This window comes from Babylonia areolata, chromosome 29, assembly GCF_041734735.1.
Source record: "Babylonia areolata isolate BAREFJ2019XMU chromosome 29, ASM4173473v1, whole genome shotgun sequence".
Taxonomy (NCBI): domain Eukaryota; kingdom Metazoa; phylum Mollusca; class Gastropoda; order Neogastropoda; family Buccinidae; genus Babylonia; species Babylonia areolata.
In genome coordinates this window covers 7,859,929-7,881,485 of record NC_134904.1, presented here as the reverse complement: position 1 = coordinate 7,881,485, position 21,557 = coordinate 7,859,929, and the positions used below count along the sequence as shown (strand labels likewise).

At 42.3% G+C, this 21,557-nt stretch overlaps 1 protein-coding gene across 2 annotated transcripts in view; it reads left to right on the top strand.

Annotated features, from left to right (window-relative positions):
• The window catches only part of LOC143274691 (uncharacterized), a 95,331-nt gene that overhangs the window by 29,250 nt on the left and 44,524 nt on the right, over positions 1-21,557 (top strand). For both annotated transcript variants that reach the window (XM_076578580.1, XM_076578579.1), the window contains exons 9-17: positions 1,707-2,048; positions 2,571-2,963; positions 4,294-4,469; positions 6,813-7,505; positions 9,750-9,954; positions 11,877-12,007; positions 12,955-13,235; positions 18,461-18,605; positions 20,712-20,868. In XM_076578580.1, the coding sequence (XP_076434695.1) occupies positions 1,707-2,048; positions 2,571-2,963; positions 4,294-4,469; positions 6,813-7,505; positions 9,750-9,954; positions 11,877-12,007; positions 12,955-13,235; positions 18,461-18,605; positions 20,712-20,868 (2,523 nt within the window). The remainder of the gene's footprint in view (positions 1-1,706; positions 2,049-2,570; positions 2,964-4,293; positions 4,470-6,812; positions 7,506-9,749; positions 9,955-11,876; positions 12,008-12,954; positions 13,236-18,460; positions 18,606-20,711; positions 20,869-21,557) is intronic.

Genomic DNA, 21,557 nt, shown 5'->3' with positions numbered 1-21,557 from the left:
TGTACTGTGTGTCGCCAGGCACTAAGTGTGCATCATGTACCAGGCACTAAATGTACTGTGTGTTGCCAGGCACTAAGTGTAGTGTGTGTAGCCATGCACTAAGTTTTCTGTGTGTAGCCAGGCACTGATTGTACTGTGTGTAGCCATGCACGAAGTGTATAATGAAGTAGCCAGGCACTAAATGTACTGTGTGTAGCCAGGCACTACATGTACTGTGTGTAGCCAGGCACTATGTGTAGCAAGGCGCTACATGTACTGTGTGTAGCCAGGCACTATGTGTAGCCAGGCACTACATGTACTGTGTGTAGCCAGGCACTACACTATATGTACTGTGTGTAGCCAGGCACTACAGTATGTGTACTTTGTGTAGCCAGGCACTAAATGTACTGTGTGTAGCCAGGCACTACATGTGCTGTGTGTAGCCAGGCACTAAATGTACTGTGTGTAGCCATGCACGAAGTGTATACTGAAGTAGCCAGGCACTAAATGTACTGTGTGTAGCCAGGCAGTACGTGTACTGTGTGTAGCCAGGCACTAAATGTACTGTGTGTAGCCATGCATGAAGTGTATACTGAAGTAGCCAGGCACTAAATGTACTGTGTGTAGCCAGGCACTAAGTGTACTGTGTGTAGCCATGCATGAAGTGTATACTGAAGTAGCCAGGCACTATGTGTACTGTGTGTAGCCAGGCACTAAGTGTACTGTGTGTAGCCATGCATGAAGTGTATACTGAAGTAGCCAGGCACTGTGTGTGCTGTGTGTAGCCAGGCACTACATGTACTGTGTGTAGCCATGCACGAAGTGTATACTGAAGTAGCCAGGCACTACAGTTACTGTGTGTAGCCAGGCACTACATGTACTGTGTGTAGCCATGCATGAAGTGTATACTGAAGTAGCCAGGCACTAAATGTACTGTGTGTAGCCAGGTACTATGTGTACTGTGTGTGTAGCCAGGCACTATGTGTACAATGTATAGCCAGGCACTATGTGTACTGTGTGTAGCTAGGCACCATGTGTACTGTGTGTAGCCAGGCACTACGTGTAGCCAGGCACAAAATGTACTGTGTGTAGCCAGGCACTGATTGTGTGTAGCCAGGCACTGATTGTGTGTAGCACTGATTGTGTGTAGCCAGGCACTGATTGTGTGTAGCCAGGCACAAAGTGTACTGTGTATAGCCAGGCACTATGTGTACTCTGTGTACCAGGAACTAAATCTAATGTGTGTAGCCAGGCACTAAGTGTACTGTTTGCAGCCAGGCACTATATGTACTGTGCGTACCAGGAATTAAATCCACTGTGTGTGGCCAGGCACTAAGTGTACTGTTTGTAGCTAGGCTGTTTTCACCTATTTTGATGTCTATAGGATCAGTTTGTGGAGCCGGCAGTGCATGCTGTTTTCACCCGTGTTGATGTGCCAGCAGTGCATGCTGTTTTCACCTGTGTTGATGTGCCAGCAGTGCATGCCGTTTTCACCTGTGTTGATGTGCCAGCAGTGCATGCTGTCTTCACCTGTGTTGATGTGCCAGCAGTGCATGCTGTTTTCACCTGTGTTGATGTGCCAGCAGTGCATGCTGTTTTCACCTGTGTTGATGTGCCAGCAGTGCATGCTGTCTTCACCTGTGTTGATGTGCCAGCAGTGCATGCTGTTTTCACCTGTGTTGATGTGCCACCAGTGCAAGTGGTTATCACCTATGTGTTGTCTACAGGATCAGTTTGTGGAGCCGGCAGTGCATGCTGTTTTCACCTATGCCTACGCTTTGCGTGAAGCCCAGCAGGCCCTGTGCACCTCCAGGACAGGTATCTGCTCTGAGCTGGCATCTTTAAGTCACAAAGATTTTCTCAACAACTACCTCAAGAAGGTGAACTTCACTTATGCTGCTCGAGAGCGAGTGCCCAGCCTGGCCTCTGACCAGTACGCACCATACAAAGCAGCCAAAAAGTTGAAGTTTGATTCCCGAGGTGACATTGTCAATCCTGCCTTCTCTGTGTGGAACTACAACAACCTACCCATTGGGGAAGAGGATTCCACCATCTTCAAGTTCAGAGAGGTGTGTGTGTGTGCGTGTGTAAATATGCTCGTGCGTGCGTGTGTGGGTGCGTGTGTTTGTAGTAACGTTTACATGTTGGTGTGTGTGCAGTTGTGTTTATAGGTGTGAGTGTGTGTGTGTGTGTGTGTGTGTGTGTGTGAGGGAGAGAGAGATAGTGAATGTGTAAGGGAGAGAGACAGAGAGACAGAGACAGAGAGTGAGTGAGTGTATTGTGATTATAGGTGGAAATGTGTATGTGTGTTTGTGTTTGTGTGTGTGTGTGTGTGTGTGTGTGTTGTCTGTTGACAGGTCTGTAACTACATCAGACTGCAGTGTGTGTTGTCTGTTGACAGGTCTGTAACTACATCAGACTGCAGTGTGTGTTGTCTGTTGTCTGTTGACAGGTCTGTAACTACATCAGACTGCAGTGTGTGTTGTCTGTTGACAGGTCTGTAACTACATCAGACTGCAGTGTGTGTTGTCTGTTGTCTGTTGACAGGTATGTAACTACATCAGACTGCAGCATTTGTTGTCTGTTGACAGGTGGGTAACTACATCAACCAGCGGTTGACCATCAACATGGACAACATTCGTATGTACGCTGAGGACCGTGTCACCCCCCTGCTCCCCATCCCCTCCTCTCCCTGCCCGGCCCAGGATTGCTCCCCCTGTGTGGAGGTGCCCGGTAAGATGAAGTACTACTTCCAGAACGGGGACATCGTCATCAACGGCATCTTCTCCCTGCACCAGAGGGGGCTGACCAAGTACTCCTGTGGTGACCTGCTGTCCAACGTGCACCCTCTCTACCTGCAGGCCATGATTTACGCCGTGAAGCAAGTCAACCTGGATCCTTCTGTCTTACCAGGAGTCACTGTGGGTGGTCTGGGCATCGATGATTGTATGGACAGTGACCTCTCTACCAATTTCCTGACACAGGTGAGTCTGGCAGGTAGAGTGTAGGTTTGTCATCACCCCTCACCTTTCACATGCCACATAAGGTGGAATGCACTGCACTGAATAAACCCCCCTGTATTGCAAGACGATGTGAAGTAAGTAACAGTGAACCCTTCAGCACCAGCTGTTAGCTGTACTATGCGAAGTAACAGTGAACCCTTCAGCACCAGCTGTTAGCTGTACTATGCGAAGTAACTGAGAACCCTTCAGCACCAGCTGTTAGCCATGCGATATGAAGTAACAGTAAACCCTTCAGTCCCAGCTGTTAGCAGTGCAGTGTGAAGTAACAGTGAATCCTTCAGCACCAGCTGTTAGCAGTGCAGTGTGAAGTAACAGTGAATCCTTCAGCACCAGCTGTTAGCAGTGCAATGTGAAGTAACAGTGAATCCTTCAGCACCAGCTGTTAGCAGTGCAATGTGAAGTAACAGTGAATCCTTCAGCTGACCAGGAACAGTGTTGGCATTGAGAATACTAGACGCTGACCAGGGACAGTGTTGGTATTCAGAATACTAGATGCTGACCAGGAATAGTGTTGGTATTGAGAATACTAGACGCTGACCAGGAACAGTGTTGGTATTGAGAATACTATATGCTGACCAGAGACAGTGTTGGTATTGAGAATACTAGACGCTGACCAGGGACAGTGTTGGTATTGAGAATACTAGACGCTGACCAGGAACAGTGTTGGTATTGAGAATACTATATGCTGACCAGAGACAGTGTTGGTATTGAGAATACTAGATGCTGACCAGGAACAGTGTTGGTATTGAGAATACTAGACGCTGACCAGTAACAGTGTTGGTATTGAGAATACTATATGCTGACCAGGGACAGTGTTGGTATTGAGAATACTAGATGCTGACCAGGAACAAAGTGTTGGTATTGAGAATACTATATGCTGACCAGAGACAGTGTTGGTATTGAGAATACTAGATGCTGACCAGGAACAGTGTTGGTATTGAGAATACTAGACGCTGACCAGGAACAAAGTGTTGGTATTGAGAATACTAGACGCTGACAAGGAACAGTGTTGGTATTGAGAATACTAGATGCTGACCAGGGACAGTGTTGGTATTGAGAATACTAGATGCTGACCAGGAACAGTGTTGGTATTGAGAATACTAGACGCTGACCAGGAACAAAGTGTTGGTATTGAGAATACTATATGCTGACCAGAGACAGTGTTGGTATTGAGAATACTAGATGCTGACCAGGAACAGTGTTGGTATTGAGAATACTAGACGCTGACCAGGAACAAAGTGTTGGTATTGAGAATACTAGACGCTGACCAGGAGCCAAATGTCTGTTTCAGGTTCAGACTGGGCAGTACACAGTGCGTGATGATTCTGGCAGCAGTTTGGATCCCTGGAGAGTGGAGGCCTACACAGCAGCTTACAACACTCCACTCAGCATCCCCCTGGCTTATCTGATGAACATTTTCCAGAAACCCATGGTTGGCTATCGAGCTGCTTCGTCCTACCTGGACAGGTAAGGATGTTTTTGGAGCATGTGGTGTTTGTGTTCCTGAGAATATGATTGAATGGAGGGGGAAGTTTGGAATGTTTTTGCAGTATGTAGCGTTTGGGTTGTTGTTATTATTATTATTATTATGAGCCTTTACGCCTAATCTTGAAAATAAGCCCTAGGCATCTACAAACAGAACACAGATGTAAATATGAAAAAGGAAAAATTGAACACAAGATTCGAAACATTGAAAACTATTCATCCAACTCACCCCCCCCCCCCACACCCCCCCCCCACAATACAGACAAGCACACGCGCACGCACACACACAAGTCATAGCACACAAATGTAAATAGTACACAATCAAAAATACTACCAACAAATTCTGAAACTATCAAAACTCACTCACTCACAAATAGTCATTTTAGTTCATACTGGAAACGGATGAGCTGTTGAGAATTAATCAGGAGGGGAAAAGATGGGTCTTCAGACTGGATTTGAAAGATTGCAGCGAAGATGAGTAACAGAGAGGTTGACAAAGTTGATTCCAAAGAAAGGGGGCTTGGAATGAAAAACTGCGTTGACCATACATTTTGGTTCGGGCAGGGGGGATCCTAAGCATACGGGTTTCAGAAGAAGAGCGGAGAACATGATTGAATGAAGGGGAAAGAAGAGCACCATCTGTTGACAACTGGCCAGAATTGTTGGCAGTATTGTTGTGACAGCTTTCATGGTGACTGAATGTTGGACTGTGTGAGGGTCTTGGTTTGGCTCCTGGTATTGGCTCCTGGTGGGTGAAGGTTTAAGGTTTTCCACATTCCAGATGATCACTGGTGCATGAAGAGTTAGGGTTTCCCTGTCTTTCACATCAGCAGATGATCAGACATTATAATGCCTTAATCCCCTTCTTGTGTATATGTATGCAGAAGATAAGAATTATATGCATGGGAGCACACTTGTTAATGCATTTACTGCCCCTGTGACTGCATAGATGACTGTCATTGCAAGCACAGTGGTGACATGTACTGCCCATGTTATAGCCTGGATGACTATCATTGGTAGAAAGTTGTGACTACATTTGTTGCTCCTGTGGTAGCCTAGATCACTATCATTGGTAGAAAGTTGTGACTTCATTTGTTGCCCCTGTGGCAGCCTAGATGACCGTCATTGGTAGAAAGTTGTGACTACATTTGTTGCCCCTGTGATAGCCTAGATGACTATCATTGGTAGAAAGTTGTGACTGCATTTGTCACCCCATGTGACAGCCTAGATGACTATCATTAGTAGAAAGTTGTGACTACATTTGTTGCACCCCCCCCCCCCCCCCGGAACAGCCTAGATTACTATCATTGGTGGAAAGTTGTGACTATACTTATTGCCACAAGTTGAATTTCAAGTTGTTTTTCTTGTATACTTCGTCTTTGTTGAATAAACATGTAAAAATCATGGATAGTTGGAGGGCTTTTTGCATGCCGTGGCTGAGCTCCATCTGTCCATGACACAGATTACATCAACAGAATTTCACGTCTCTCTCTTTCACTCAGTTTACTTGGATCCTTTTATTGGTGGATGTTCACATTATTATCATTGTTGTGTGTTTGAACATTGTCATTGTGTGACATGTTGGTGGATGTTCACATTATCATCATTGTTGTGTGTTTGAACATTGTCATTGTGTGACATGTTGGTGGATGTTCACATTATCATCATTTTTGTGTGTTTGAACATTGTGTGACATGTTGGTGATGTTCACATTATCATCATCATTGTTTTGTGTTTGAACATTGTGTGACATGTTGGTGGATGTTTACATTATCTTCATCATTGTTTTGTGTTTGAACATTGTGTGACATGTTGGTGATGTTCACACTATGATCATCATTGTTTTGTGTTTGAACATTGTGTGACATGTTGGTGATGTTCACATTATCATCATCATAGCTGTGTGTTTGAACATTGGGTGACATGTTGGTGGATGTTCACATTATTATCATCATAGCTGTGTGTTTGAACATTGTGTGACATGATTGTTGCTGCATTGATCCTCCATGTACCAGTACTTCCTGTGATGCTTACTTCTTTTTTGTTCCCTGTACCAGGAATACCTGTGATAATTGTTGCTGCCTTGTTGCTTCCGGTACCTACCAGTACTACCAGTGATAATTGTTGCTGCAGGTACCAGTACTACCAGTGATAATTGTTGCTGCCTTGTTGCTTCCGGTAACTACCAGTACTACCAGTGATAATTGTTGCTGCCTTGTTGCTTCTGGTACCTACCAGTACTACCAGTGATAATTGTTGCTGCTTTGTTGCTTACGGTACCTACTAGTACTACTTGTGATAATAGTTGCTGCCTTGTTGCTGCAGGTACAAGTACTACCTGAAGACGGTGCCCTCTCTGCAGGATGAGTTCCGTGCCATCATCATGCTGATGAAGTCTGTCCACTGGAATTACACCCAGGTCCTGTACTCCACAGACGCCTACAGCCAGGATGACGTGACACTGTTCCGCAGCCTGGCAGCACAGGCTGGGATCTGTGTTGTGGCCGACTACCTGTTTGATGGGGACCACCCCTCGGCCCTGGGCATGCTGGCCCAGCACAGCTCTGTCCGGCCCGTGGTGCTTCTGCTGTCCGCCCACAACCACCGCCAGCTGCTGCAGGAGTTGAATCGCACATTCCCCAGTCCCCACCCTTACCAGTTCATCGCCACCAGCACTCTGGGCGCTGACGCCTATCTCACCGCAGGCTTCCAGGCCCAGGCAGAGGGCATCATCTCCATTGACAACGCCTATTCCTCCCTCACTCGCTTCTACAGCAGCCTGGATGTGCTGCGTGTGGACAGTTACCGGGACAATCCCTGGTTCCAGGAGTGGTTTGAATCAGCCTTCAACTGCTCCGTGGGAGGCAGTGGCCAGGTTCAAGGTCAAGGAGGCCGCGCCCCTTGCAGCAATGCTGTGGGCATCACCAGTGCTCCTGGCTTCGTCAGGGACAGGAGGGTGGTGCATGTCATCAATGCTGTCTACGCCATCGCTCGCGGCCTGCACTCTGTCCTCACCAAGTAACACTTTTCTTTTATCATAGTGTGTGTGTGTGTGTGTGTGCGTACGTGTGTGTGTGTGTGTGTGTGTGTGTGCATGCATGCATGTGCATGCATGCGTGTGTATGCATGAGTGTGTGTGCATGTGGCGTGTGCATGTGGCGTGTGCATGCGTGTGTGTGCGTGTGCATGTGTGTGTGTAGTGAGAGAGAGAGAGAGAGAAAAAATGAGTCATAATAATAGTGTTCATAATGACATTAATAATTACAATAATGATGATAATACAATATTCTCAGAACACACACACACACACACACACACACACACACACACACACACACACAGCACCCCCACCACACCCCACTCCACCCCACCACACCAAAACGTACCACAACACAAAAGAACACAACATAACACAACACAAACATGTCATGGTTTCTAATCATGTAGATAGCTTTTACAAGTTTACACCATGACGTCATTGTCTTGTGAGATCCAGTCTTTGGAATCAAAGATAATTTTTTTGTTTTTATATTTCTTTATTTTCTACTTGGACCAACTCTTTCATTAATCATTTACATGATACATATTAATGCACTGCAGTGCTTGTTGTGAAACTGTTATTTTTAGAAGAATATTGCTATTGCTATGGAACTGTTGCAGGCTGTTAGACTGTTAAAATTACCATTATGGTTGTAATAAAAATTTGCAGGTACTTTGTTAAAATTACTGCAATAGTGGTAAAAATATTACAGATACATTGTTGAAATTACTGTAATGTTTGTAATAAAATGTTACAGGTGCATCGTTTATCACTTTGTTACCATAATGGTAGTAATAAAGTGTTGCACTTACAGGTACATTGTATTAAGATTACTGTAATCTTTTAACACAATCATCCTATTTGCCAAATATTTTGTTAATGAATGCAAATTACAGCACAATCAAACATAGAGAATTTCAGAGATCTGAAGAATAAGAATAAAATAGAAAAATACAAACATTTCCAGGAATCAAATCAATCTGAATTTCATAGAAAATGATATGCATACCAAAAGCTTGTTAAAGACACCTCGTTATTTTTTTCATTTATTTGTACTAAGTTATCCCCCCAAAATTGAACAAATATTTGTGTCTAATTCTGCCTTCTCTTGTGTGACTGTCCTGTTGGCAATATTATATGTGAACTGAAGATTAACATTGCACCTGCTGTATGAATTATCCTGTGAACTATATATGTTCTCTGTATTTTTTTCTTGAATGTTCATGAAAAACAACAATAATTACAAAACAACAAAAAACCAGCAACAGTTATTGCAATGTACATGTCTAAGTACATAATCTAATTGGTATTTTCCTCATGATAAGCATATGTACTTCCATAACAGCTGGGACCAGTTAAAAAAAAAAAGATTGCTATAATGATAGTAATGAAAATGTTGCAGGTACATTGTTAAAAGCAATGTGATGATGGTAATCAAAATGTTGCAGGCACATGTTTAAATTACTAAATTACTGTAATGTTGGCAATAAAATTGTTATAGGTACACGGTTTAAACCACTGTAATGGTAGGAATAAAAATGTTACAGGCATTTAAGCGGAAGGAAAAATGTTAGCTGTTGCATACTGGGGTAATGAATAAAAGACAACTTTCCAGGTGTTGGATTGTGATGTGTGACAATGTTTCAGGCACTGTTTGACAGGCTACAGGCTACAGAGTGTCTTAAGAACAGTGTGATGTGTGACAATGTTTCAGGTACTGTTTGACAGGCTGCAGGGTGTCCTAAGAACGGTGTGATGTGTGACAGTGTTTCAGGTACTGTAGGGCAGGCTACAGGCTGCAGGGTGTCCTAAGAACAGTGTGATGTGTGACAATGTTTCAGGTACTGTAGGGCAGGCTACAGGCCACAGAGTGTCCTAAGAACAGTGTGACTTGTGACAATGTTTCAGGTACTGTGTGGCAGTCTACAGAGTGTCCTTAGAACAGTGTGACATGTGACAATGTTTCAGGTACTGTTTGACAGGCTACAGGGTGTCCTAAGAACGGTGTGATGTGTGACAATGTTTCAGGTAGTGTAGGGCAGGCTACAGGCTGCAGGGTGTCCTAAGAACAGTATGACGTGTGACAGTGTTTCAGGTACTGTAGGGCTGGCTACAGGCTACAGGGTATCCTAAGAACAATGTGATGTGTGACAGTGTTTCAGGTACTGTTTGACAGGCTACAGGTTGTCCTAAGAACAGTGTGACGTGTGACAATGTTTCAGGTACTGTGGGGCAGGCTACAGGGGGGTATGTCCCACGTTTGTCAATGCCGGCTTTGAGAACAAAGGGGAGGACATGGTGCAGGAGATCCTCAAGGTGACGTTCCCCATTGAAGACACCAACCCGGTACAAACTTTCAGCTTTTCCGGCCGTGGCGGAGCCTACACCTTCAGGGTCCACCGCTTCCACGCTGGTGCTTTTACACAGGTCTGTGTGGGGGTGGGTGGGTGGGGGTGTATGTGGGTGTGTATGTGCAAAAGCCCTTGTGTGGACTTCATTTGTGACTGAGATGTATACCACTTGATATGAACTGACACAGAAGGAAAAGATACTGTAAAGTTCGGTCTATTGAGCGCACTGGTATATAAGCCGCACCCACTAAATTTTTGAAAAAATTGAACTTCATACATACATAAGCCGCACTGGCTTATAAGCTGCACTTATTTCTGGTACCGGAATACATACTGACACTACAGAAAAACTGTCATACTGTAGGTTATGAAATAAACACAAGTGGGAACAACACAAAGAAAAGCAAGCAAAAATACTGCTAGTGCCACAAAAAAAACCAACAAAAAAAAAAAAAAAAAAAAAACCACAGCGAAAATAAGATCCATAATTTAGGGATAGTCACATTTATTCAACGTCATCATGCTCACTGAATCCACTGAAATCTTCGTCTTCAGTGTCCGAGTTGAAGAGAACCAGCACAGCTTCCTCTGCCATCTTGTCACTGACTTCAGCCTCGCTTTCACTTGATAAACATGAACGCGAAGTGGAGGTCGCTGCTGGTTTGCCGCTTGCACTGTCATCTGCTAGGTCGATCACCTTCAATTTGAAGGCTGCATCATAGGCATTACGTCGCGTTTTCGGCATGATGAGGGTGTAAATTTGAGCAGAGTAGAACTGAATGCTGATCTGAAGGCTTTAATGTGTTGGGATTTGATTTTTAAAACGTGAACAGTTAGCACACTAACCTGAAGCTCATCCAAAAATTCATGGACAAACATCATGATTTTGGTGAGTTGAAGGGCAGCTAAGAATAGACAAGAATGTGACACTCCCGGGATCGTTAAAATCCTCAAATAAGCCGCATCATTGTATAAGCCGCAGAGGTTGAAGCTGGGGTAAAAAGTTGCGGGTTATAGACCGAACTTTACGGTAATTGTTTGTGGACTCAGTCACTTTTTGTTTGCATTGTGAGTGTAATATGGGTATGAGTGTAATGATGTCACTTTTTGTTTGTATTGTGAGTGTAATATGGGTATGAGTGTAATGATGTAACTTTTTGTTTGTATGGAGTGTGCAATATGGGTATGAGTGTAATGTCACTTTTTGTTTGTATTGTGTGTAATATGGGTATGAGTATAATGTCACTTTTTGTTTGTATAGTGTATGTTATATGGGTATGAGTGTAATAATGTCACATTTTGTTTATATTGTGTGTTATATTGGTATGAGTGTAAAGATGTCACTTTGTATTGTGGATGTTATAACTTATATGGGTATGAGTGTAATGATGTGAATTTTTGTTTGTATTGTGTATGTTATATGAGTATGAGTGTAATGATGTCACTTTTTGTTTGTATTGTGTGTGCAATATGGATATAAGTGTAATGATGTTACTTTTTGTTTGTATTGTGTGTGTAATATGGGTATGAGTATAATGATGTCACTTTTTGTTTGTATAGTGTATGTAATATGGGTGTGAGTGTATTGATGTCACTATTTGTTCGTATTGTGTGTGTAATAATAAACTAATATGGGTATGAGTGTAATGATGTTACTTTTTGTTTGTATGGAGTGTGTAATATTGGTATGAGTGTCAAGACGACACTTTACATTTCGATCGACTGCATTCGAGCTTGCTTTCTTGGTGTGTCTTTTAATTTTCTTTTACCTCTATTGATTTTTGAGTGCCAACTGGGCACTCTTGACAGAAAATTTGCGTAGCTGAGCCAACTTTTCGTAGCATTTGCACCTGGGCACCTGCTAATTTCGAACCCTGGTGTGTGTGTATATGTGACAGTCATGTGATGGTGTGTGTGTGACAGTCATGTGATGATGTGTGTGTGGTAGTCATGTGATGGTGTGTGTGTGTGACAGTCATGTGATGGTGTGTGTGACAGGTGGGGACAGTGACCCCGTACCAGTACAGCGTGTCAGAAGCATTGAGGACAACAGTGAACAGCACTGTTCCATCATCCTGCCCCAAGCCCTGTGTGGAGTGTCTCTACATGTTTGCCTTCCAGCAGTACTGGTCAGTCCTGTGAAGAATGCTTTCTCGCACATACGCCCATTTATACATTCACACACGCGCGCACACACACACAGACACGCACACACACAGACACGCGCGCGCACACACACAGAGCATGCACATGCACATTGAAACATTTGAACATATACAGTTATACTATCAGAGTACCCCGGAGCCACCTTGTGAATTACTTCAGCAGAAATATTAAGAAAAAGAGGAGAGAGAGAGAGAGATTCTAGATTCAAAATTCAATATTCAAAAACTGTATTACTCAAGGATAAAAATTTTAGGCATTGCCTAGTCTTCCAATCTGCCCTTGTGACAACAAAAACAACAACGATAAGACACAACAATAATAATAATGGTAAATACTACTATTACTACTACTAGTAAATACTACTATTACTACTACTACTACTACTGACCACTACTACTACCACCACCACCCCTATTACTAATGATGATAATGATAATCAACACACCATCATCATCATCATCATTATATATATATAAAATAAAGGGAACACAGTCACACACACACTCACACCCACCCACCCATCCACACACACATGCACACACTCATCCCCAAGCACACACCAATATGCACATGCATATATACACATATACTCACATGCATGCATATGTCTACATGTTCATACAAATATATATATAAATCATATTGTAGTACAATACAGATCATGTTGTTGTGCATTAGCAGATGAGAGAGAGTAGTGAAACTCTAACCTGTGATTTGTTTCAGTACCTGGATGGAGACCTGATGTTGCCAACAGTGTTTGACATCCACCACAGAGGAGCATCTATATACACCTATAAACTCTGTGACCTGTTTCAGGTACCTGGATGGAGACCTGATCATTCCTGCCGTGTTTGATGTCCACTACAGAGGAACGTCTATGTACACCTTTAAACTTTGTGACCTGTTTCAGGTACCTGGATGGAGACCTGATCATTCCTGCCGTGTTTGACATCCACTACAGAGGAAATTCTATGTACACTTGCGGCCCGCTTCGTGTCAGCAATGGAGTGCAGTACACTGAGGCCTTCAAGTATGCCCTGGACCGTGTGAATGGTGGGGGTTTGGAGGGTGTGAACCTGACGAATGTACGGCTTGGGGGGTTGGCCTTTGATGGCTGTTCCAGCCCTGCCCGTGCCATGGCCATCGTCAATGGTGTGATGGGGAGGACCTTTCCTGTCCTGGACCATGAAGGTGAGCATTTACTGCTCTGTATTAGTGCAGTGTAGTTTGACAATTCTCTATTTAAATGGACCTGTTGCTGCTCTGGAATAGTACAGTGTAGTTTGACATCTGTTCCTGTAAATGGACCTGTTGCTGCTCTGGAATAGTACAGCGTAGTTTGACAACTCTCCCTTTAACCTTGTGCTGTTGTGGGGACCACCAGGGTGAGCACTTTCTGCTCTGAAATAGTGGAGAGAAGTTGACAGATCTCCCTTTGAATTGACCTGCTGTTCTGAAATAGTTGAGAGAAGTTGACAGCTCTCCCTTTGAATTGACCTGTTGCAGCTCTGAAATTAGTACAGCTTTTCTTTATTTTGAAATAATATAGTTAAGTTTTTTAAAATGGCCGATTTAGTTTTTGACTCACTTGTGTAAACAAAGTACGTCTGTGTTATAATCCTGTGTTCAGTTTGTGTGTGTGTGTGTGTGTGTGTGTGTGTGTGTGTGTGTGTGTGTGTGTGTGTGTGTGTGTGTGTGTGTGTGTGTGTGTGTGTGTGTGTGTGTGTGTGTGTGTGTGTGTGTGTCCATTTGTAAGCTTCAACATTGCCATTTTCTCTGGAAATATTTTGTCTGCCAATACCAAATTTGGCTTTGACATAGTAGGAAGAAAAATCTAATAGTCATACCAATAATAGGTTGTAAGTCTTCTGAATTAAGCTGTGTTGGTGGATAATTACCCTTTTTTTTCACCAAGGTTCATTCTAGAATCCGGAAACACCACCACTGGTAACATTGCCAGTTTCTGGAATGTAGGCTATGTTTGGTAAGAAGACCTTGTTTTTCTTGTTTGCAATCATGCAAAAAGGAATACAAATTCAGGACAGAACACAGACAATGACACTAACTACACCATCAACATGTTTATGCATATGAATATGAATATTCTAATGTGGACACTGAATTAACTGGATTGAACATAAAAGAAAATTTGAATCGACCATTTCACTGAGTTTCAGTGAGCCTTATCTTGGCTGGTCTGTGCAGATCTTGTTTTTTCTTGTTCTCAATTAAAAGAAAAGAAAAGAAATAAGAATTCTGGGAACACAAACAGTGACACTTAGTACATCATTGACATGTTTACTGCATATGAGTATTTTATAAGTGGATACTGATTAACTAGAATGTACTTGAAAGGGAAATTTATGGACTGTGTCGTAGATTCGAGTGTAACTAAGTCTGTCCAGGAGGATGTCCCAGTATTACATTTCACTGTTCAGGAGGATGTCCCAATATTACATTTCGTTGTCCAGGAGGATGTCCCAATATTACATTTTACTGTCCAGGAGGATGTCCCATTATTACATTTCACTGTTCAGGAGGATGTCCCAATATTACATTTCACTCTGTCCAGGAGGATGTCTCAATATTACATTTCACTGTCTGTCAGGAGGATGTCTCAATATTACATTTCACTGTCTGTCAGGAGGATGTCTTAATATTACATTTCACTGTTTGTCCAGGAGGATGTCTTAATATTATATTTCACTGTCTGTCAGGAGGATGTCTTAATATTTACATTTCACAGTCTGTCCAGGAGGATGTCTTAATATTACATTTCACAGTCTGTCCAGGAGGATGTCCCAGTATTACATTTCACTGTCTGTCCAGGACGATGTCCCAATATTACATTTCACTGTCTGTCAGGAGGATGTCTTAATATTACATTTCACTGTCTGTCCAGGAGGATGTCCCAATATTACATTTCACTGTCTGTCCAGGACGATGTCCCAATATTACGTTTCACAGTCTGTCCAGGAGGATGTCCCAGTATTACATTTCACTGTCTGTCCAGGAGCATGTCTTAATATTACATTTCACTGTCTGTCAGGAGGATGTCCAAATATTACATTTCACTGTCCAGGAGGATGTCCCAATATTACATTTCACTGTTCAGGAGGATGTCCCAGTATTACATTTCACTGTCTGTCAGGAGGATGTCCCAATATTACATTTCACAGTCTGTCCAGGAGGATGTCTTAATATTACATTTCACTGTCTGCCCAGGAGGATGTCCCAATATTATATTTCACTGTCTGTCAGGAGGATGTCCCAATATTACATTTCACTGTCTGTCAGGAGGATGTCCCAATATTACATTTCACAGTCTGTCCAGGAGGATGTCTTAATATTACATTTCGCTGTCTAGGAGAATGTCCCAATATTACATTTCACTGTCTGTCCAGGAGGATATCTTAAGGCCAGACACGGTAGTGAAATTTTGACCAAAATCATGATTTTTTGTGATTTTCGTTTTTTCGCATAATTTGCTTCTTCAACATCTAATCTTTATAGTCCGTTTCACCTGGGTACTATATTCACTTAAATAAAGCTTCAAACTGCATCAACATGTGTGATTTCTTGTGAGTACCAAGCACATCTCCTCCTTTTCCTGTTTTCTCAGTTTTGTGTTTTGTCCTCGTAATACGATTTTTCAAAATGCTAAGGCTCAAAAACTTTAAAAGATAGCATGTTCAAACTTGGTACTTTCTTTCTTTGTGTATTCATCTTTATTATAGTGCAGTGGGTTATATAGTACTAGTAAAAGAATGAATATACAGTCATTTGAAAAAAAATTATGTCAAGGAATTTATACACATTTCAACAAAAAAATAATAATAAACGTATTTATTCAAATTCCAAAATACCACTGCACTATAATAAAGAACAAATACAAATAACTCAAATAAAACAAACAGAAATAACATATCTATAAAGGTATCGAAATTATAAGCTTTTAATTTTTTTGTTTGTCGGCCATTTTGGATTCGTTTCCATGGAAACTGTCATGATGAATTGCACAAAATGACCTTTTTAGACATGTTTAGTCCAATATCTTTGCATACCATGTCACAGAAAGCCATAAACTTCAAGTTTATTTCATACGTTTTTGTACTACTGTGTCTGGCCTTAACCCTTTCGCTGCCAGGGAAATAAGATTTAAGTGAAATCTATTTGCCAGGGTTTTTTCACAAAAAACGGGTATAAATTTTCAAAAAATTCTGTGCTCTTTGTTATTGGAGAAAGACCCATAAAAGTATATATTTTCTGAAAGGTAAATGAATAAAGAATACAAAACACATGCTGTTTTCCCATTTTATATATTTTTAGTGACATGCTGTTGTTTTGAAATCAGTGTTTTGTTTTTTGTCACATTTTCAACTTGTTCATTACAAACATTAGTCAGGTAATTTGCACAAAAACATCATATTTTCTGGACAAATGGATATCTGCAAACACAAAATCATACTAGAACAACCACAATATATATATATATATTTTTTTTTAAGAGATAGATACACAATACATTGTGACTTCTCCAAGTGATAAGATGGATGTGAGGCCACGCCCCCTCAGTCTGCACCCCCTTCCTCCTCACCCCTCTCACACGGTCACTTGATTCAGTTGTCATACCGCGTTGGCTGCGTGCCAAGAATATCGCTCTGCTGCTAATTCGGTCATCTGTCGTCTGCTAACATCTGTACAGCCGGTATCACTCACTGACAGTCGCATCTTGGCCACTCTCTTGATTACTCCCTTTATTTTCTATCAGATCGTCCTATAAATGTTCATCACTATCTTCGTCGAATTTACGCTTCAATTCCTTCTGAGCATCAGCTAAAGAAAGAAATCTTGGTTGATTTAGTTCGTCACGATCGCATGTCTTGAGCACGGCGTCAGTCCGACATTTTGTTGAGCGAGCGAGGAGAGAAGTCAGGCAAACACTTGGACAGTGACCCAACCAAAACGTTCAAATAAAGGACTGCTTCATGACGTAGATGGGGTTTCTAGCTATGAATAGAATCTAGAGAGATTCCCCAGGCTAAAGCTACCACTATTTTTGCCAATGAAGTGAATGCAAACCAGGGAAAAGTCAGAATATTTCGATGACGAGTTATCTCGTCATGCAGGCAGCGAAGCATACATGCTTGCCATGACGAGTTATCTCGTCATGCAGGCAGCCTAGGGGTTAATATTACATTAATATTACAGGAGGATGTCTTAATGTTACATTTCACTGTCTGTCCAGGAGGATGCCCCAATATTACATTTCACTGTCTGTCCAGGAGGATGTCTTAATATTACATTTCACTGTCTGCCCAGGAGGATGTCTTAATATTACATTTCACTGTCTGTCCAGGAGGATGTCTTAATATTACATTTCACTGTCTGTCCAGGAGGATGTCTTAATATTACATTTCACTGTCTGTCCAGGAGGATGTCTTAATATTACATTTCACAGTCTGTCCAGGAGGATGTCCGGATATTACATTTCACAGTCTGTCCAGGAGGATGTCCGGATATTACATTTCACTGTCTGTCAGGAGGATGTCTTAATATTACATTTCACTGTCTGTCCAGGAGGATGTCTTAATATTACATTTCACTGTTCAGGAGGATGTCCCAATATTACATTTCACTGTCTGTCCAGGAGGATGTCCCAATATTACATTTCACTGTCTGTCCAGGACGATGTCCAAATATTACATTTCACTGTCTGTCCAGGAAGATGTCTTAATATTACATTTCACTGTCTGTCCAGGAAGATGTCTTAATATTACATTTCACTGTCTGTCAGGAGGATGTCCGGATATTACATTTCACTGTCTGTCAGGAGGATGTCTTAATATTACATTCCACTGTTTGTCAGGAGGATGTCCGGATATTACATTTCACTGTCTGTCAGGAGGATGTCTTAATATTACATTTCACAGTCTGTCCAGGAGGATGTCTTAATATTACATTTCACAGTCTGTCCAGGAGGATGTCTTAATATTACATTTCACTGTCTGTCAGGAGGATGTCTTAATATTACATTTCACAGTCTGTCCAGGAGGATGTCTTAATATTATATTTCACTGTCTGTCAGGAGGATGTCTTAATATTACATTTCACTGTTTGTCAGGAGGATGTCCGGATATTACATTTCACTGTCTGTCAGGAGGATGTCTTAATATTACATTTCACAGTCTGTCCAGGAGGATGTCCGGATATTACATTTTACTGTCTGTCAGGAGGATGTCCGGATATTACATTTCACTGTCTGTCAGGAGGATGTCCGGATATTACATTTCACTGTCTGTCCAGGAGGATGTCCGGATATTACATTTCACTGTCTGTCAGGAGGATGTCCGGATATTACATTTCACTGTCTGTCCAGGAGGATGTCCCTGTATTACATTTCACTGTCTGTCCAGGAGATCGAGTGGACGTAACCAAGCTGGTGTCATGGCTGACATACGACAGTGAATCCACAATGGAAGCTGCAGACATGCTGAAAATGGTGGGCATGCCCATCGTTAGCCCTGGGGCCACTGCCCCTCAGCTGTTGGACAAGACACGGTGAGAACTTCACCTCTTTGTCTTTCTCTGTTGTCTTTGTGTGTGTGTGTGTGTGTGTGTGTGTGTGTGTGTGTGTGTGTGTGTGTGTGTGTGTGTCTCAGCTGTTAGACAAGACACATTGAGAACTTCACCATTTTGTCTCTGTCTCTGATGTGTGTGTGAGTGTGTGTGTGTGTGTGTGTGTGTGTGTGTGTGTGTGTGTGACCTGTTGGACAAGACACTAGAACTTCACCTCTTTGTCTCTGTCTCTGTCTCTGATGTGTGTGTGTGTGTGTGTGTGTGTGTGTGTGTGAGTGAGAGAGAGAGAGAGAGAGAGAGAGAGAGAGAGAGCGAGCTGTAGCTGTTGGACAAGTCACTAGAAATTCACCTCTTTGTCTCTGTCTATCTCTGATGTGTGTGTGTGTGTGTGTATGTATGTGTGTGTGTGTGTGTTTGTGTTTCTCTCTCTCAGCTGTTGGACAAGACACAGTGAGAACTTTGTCTCTGTGTCTGTCTCTGATGTCTGTGTGTGTGTGTCTCAGCCATTGGACAAGACAGAATGACTGCCTCTTCTGTCTCTCTCTAAAAGAGTTTCTCAAAATCCGGGTACAAGGCTATCACACCATTGAAAAATAGAGCATGGTCTTTTTGCTGATGAAAACATCAGAGATCTTTTTCCCACCCCTCCTGTGGCAAATCTGTGGCAGTATGTGTGTGTACGTATGTGTCATGAGAGCTCTGTGTGTGTGTGTGTGTGTGTGTGTGTAAAGGAGGAAGTTGGCAGAATGGTCAAGACACTCATCTGCCAATACAGTGTCTCTGAAGGTCTGTGTTTGAATCCCTCTCTCGCCCTTTCTCTGAAGCTTGACTGGAAAATGAAACTAAGCGTCAGGTCATTTCGATGAGATGATAAAGTAAGGTCCCATGCACAGCATGCACTTGGCACACTGGAAAAGAACTCATGGCAACATGAGTGTTGTCCTCTGGCAAAATTCTGTAGATGAAATCCACTCTGGTAGGTGCACAAATATATATTCATGTACTCAAGGCCTGCTGCTGGCTGGGCATCTCTGTTGCAGTTGTGGTGTTGTGTATATGGATTTGTCTGAATGCAGTGACACCACCTTGAGAAAGTGAAATTGTGTGTGTGTGTGTGTGTGTGTGTGTGTGTGTGTGTGGGATCTGTGATCAGTATCAGTATCAGTAGCTCAAGGAGGCGTCACTGCGTTTGGTCAAATCCATATACACTATACCACATCTGCCAAGCAGATGCCTGACCAGCAGCATAACCCAACACGCTTAGTCAGGCCTTGAGAAAAAAACAACCACCAAAAAACAATAAAAATAAGTAAAGTAAAAATAACAAAAAAAAAGAAAAAAGAAAAAAAAGAAGAGTAAATAAAAAACAACAACAACAAAAACACACACCAAAAAACAAAACAAAAACAAAAAAATAAAATAAAATGAAATAAAGTAAAAATAACAAAAATTAAAAAAAAAACCCTGTAATATGTGATATGTAATATGTAGGAATGTATGGGGGGTTGGCATATATGGATTTGTCCAAACGCAGTGACACCTTGAGAAAGTGAAACTGAAACTCTTTCCAAATCATCACAATACCTGAACTGAAACCAATCCAGCATTTTTCATTGACAACAAGTCTTGGACCATCAGAGGTTTCATGCATCCTACAGCAGTCTGTTTTCTGAATGATTTGACTTTGTTGTGTTTATTTTTGCAGTTACACGTGTACATTGTGTTTGCATTGACATCTTCAATGGCTGTACAGATACATCGTATGTGTCTGTTGATGTCTTCAGTGACTGTACAGATACTCCATGCGATTCTGTTGATGTCTTCAGTGACTGTACAGATACTCCATGTGATTCTGTTGATGTCTTCAATGACTGTACAGATACTCCATGTGTTTCTGTTGATGTCTTCAGTGACTGTACAGATACTCCACATGTTTCTGTTGACGTTTTCAGTGACTGTATAGATACTCCTTGTTTTTGGTTGACATCTTCAGTGACTGTATAGATACTCCTCGTTTTTGGTTGACATCTTCAGTGACTGTATAGATACTCCTCGTTTTCCGTTGACATCTTCAGTGACTGTGTGCAGGTATTCCACATTTTTCCGGACAGTTCCATCGGACACCGTGGTGGCTCGTGCCATGGCCAGCTTTATCCAGGACCAAGGATGGAAGTACGTCATCACACTAAATGCTCCTGACGCTGGCAGCAGAGAGACCAGGGACAGGTTCAGGGACTACCTCAAGGTACACCACACCACTGGGGGTCTTCTGTAGGGTCAAGGTTAAAGGTCCCATCGGGGCAGGAAATTCATACCCACAGTGTCCAGGGTTTGGCATCAGAATGCCTGGCCCAATCCTCTCTTTCCGCCATTCTATCCTTTCTCAGGCAAAGTCACCCAGGTGGAGTGAGGAAAATAGGGAGAAATGTGCCTTTCCCAAGAACACAACATGCCAGATCCAGCCTTGAAGTCTGATCACTGGTGAACTCTGGATCAGAAGTCCTAACAGCTTATGTTCAAAAGAACAGAACTCAAAACTGCATCAAAATATCTTTTTAAAAAAGTGTAAAAGATATGAAAAAAGGGTTGTAGGAATATGAGCAGATAGCAAACCGTAGCTGATCACAGGCACTTGAAAGAATAGATACATGCTTGTTACGCCCTTTGCCCTGTGAAGAGCATCGGTCTGTCAACAGAGTAAGTGGACACTATAACAGGCATTGACTTCTCTTTAACCCCCAGGCTGCCTACATGATGAGATAACTCGTCACTGAAATATTCTGACGTTTCCTTGGTTTGTATTGAGTTTTTGACAAAGATACTGGCAGCTTCAGCTTGGGGAATCTTTATAGATTCTGTTGATAGCTAGAAACCCTATCTACATCATGAGGTAGTCCTTTATTTGATCGATTTGGTTGGGTTACTGGCTGTGTT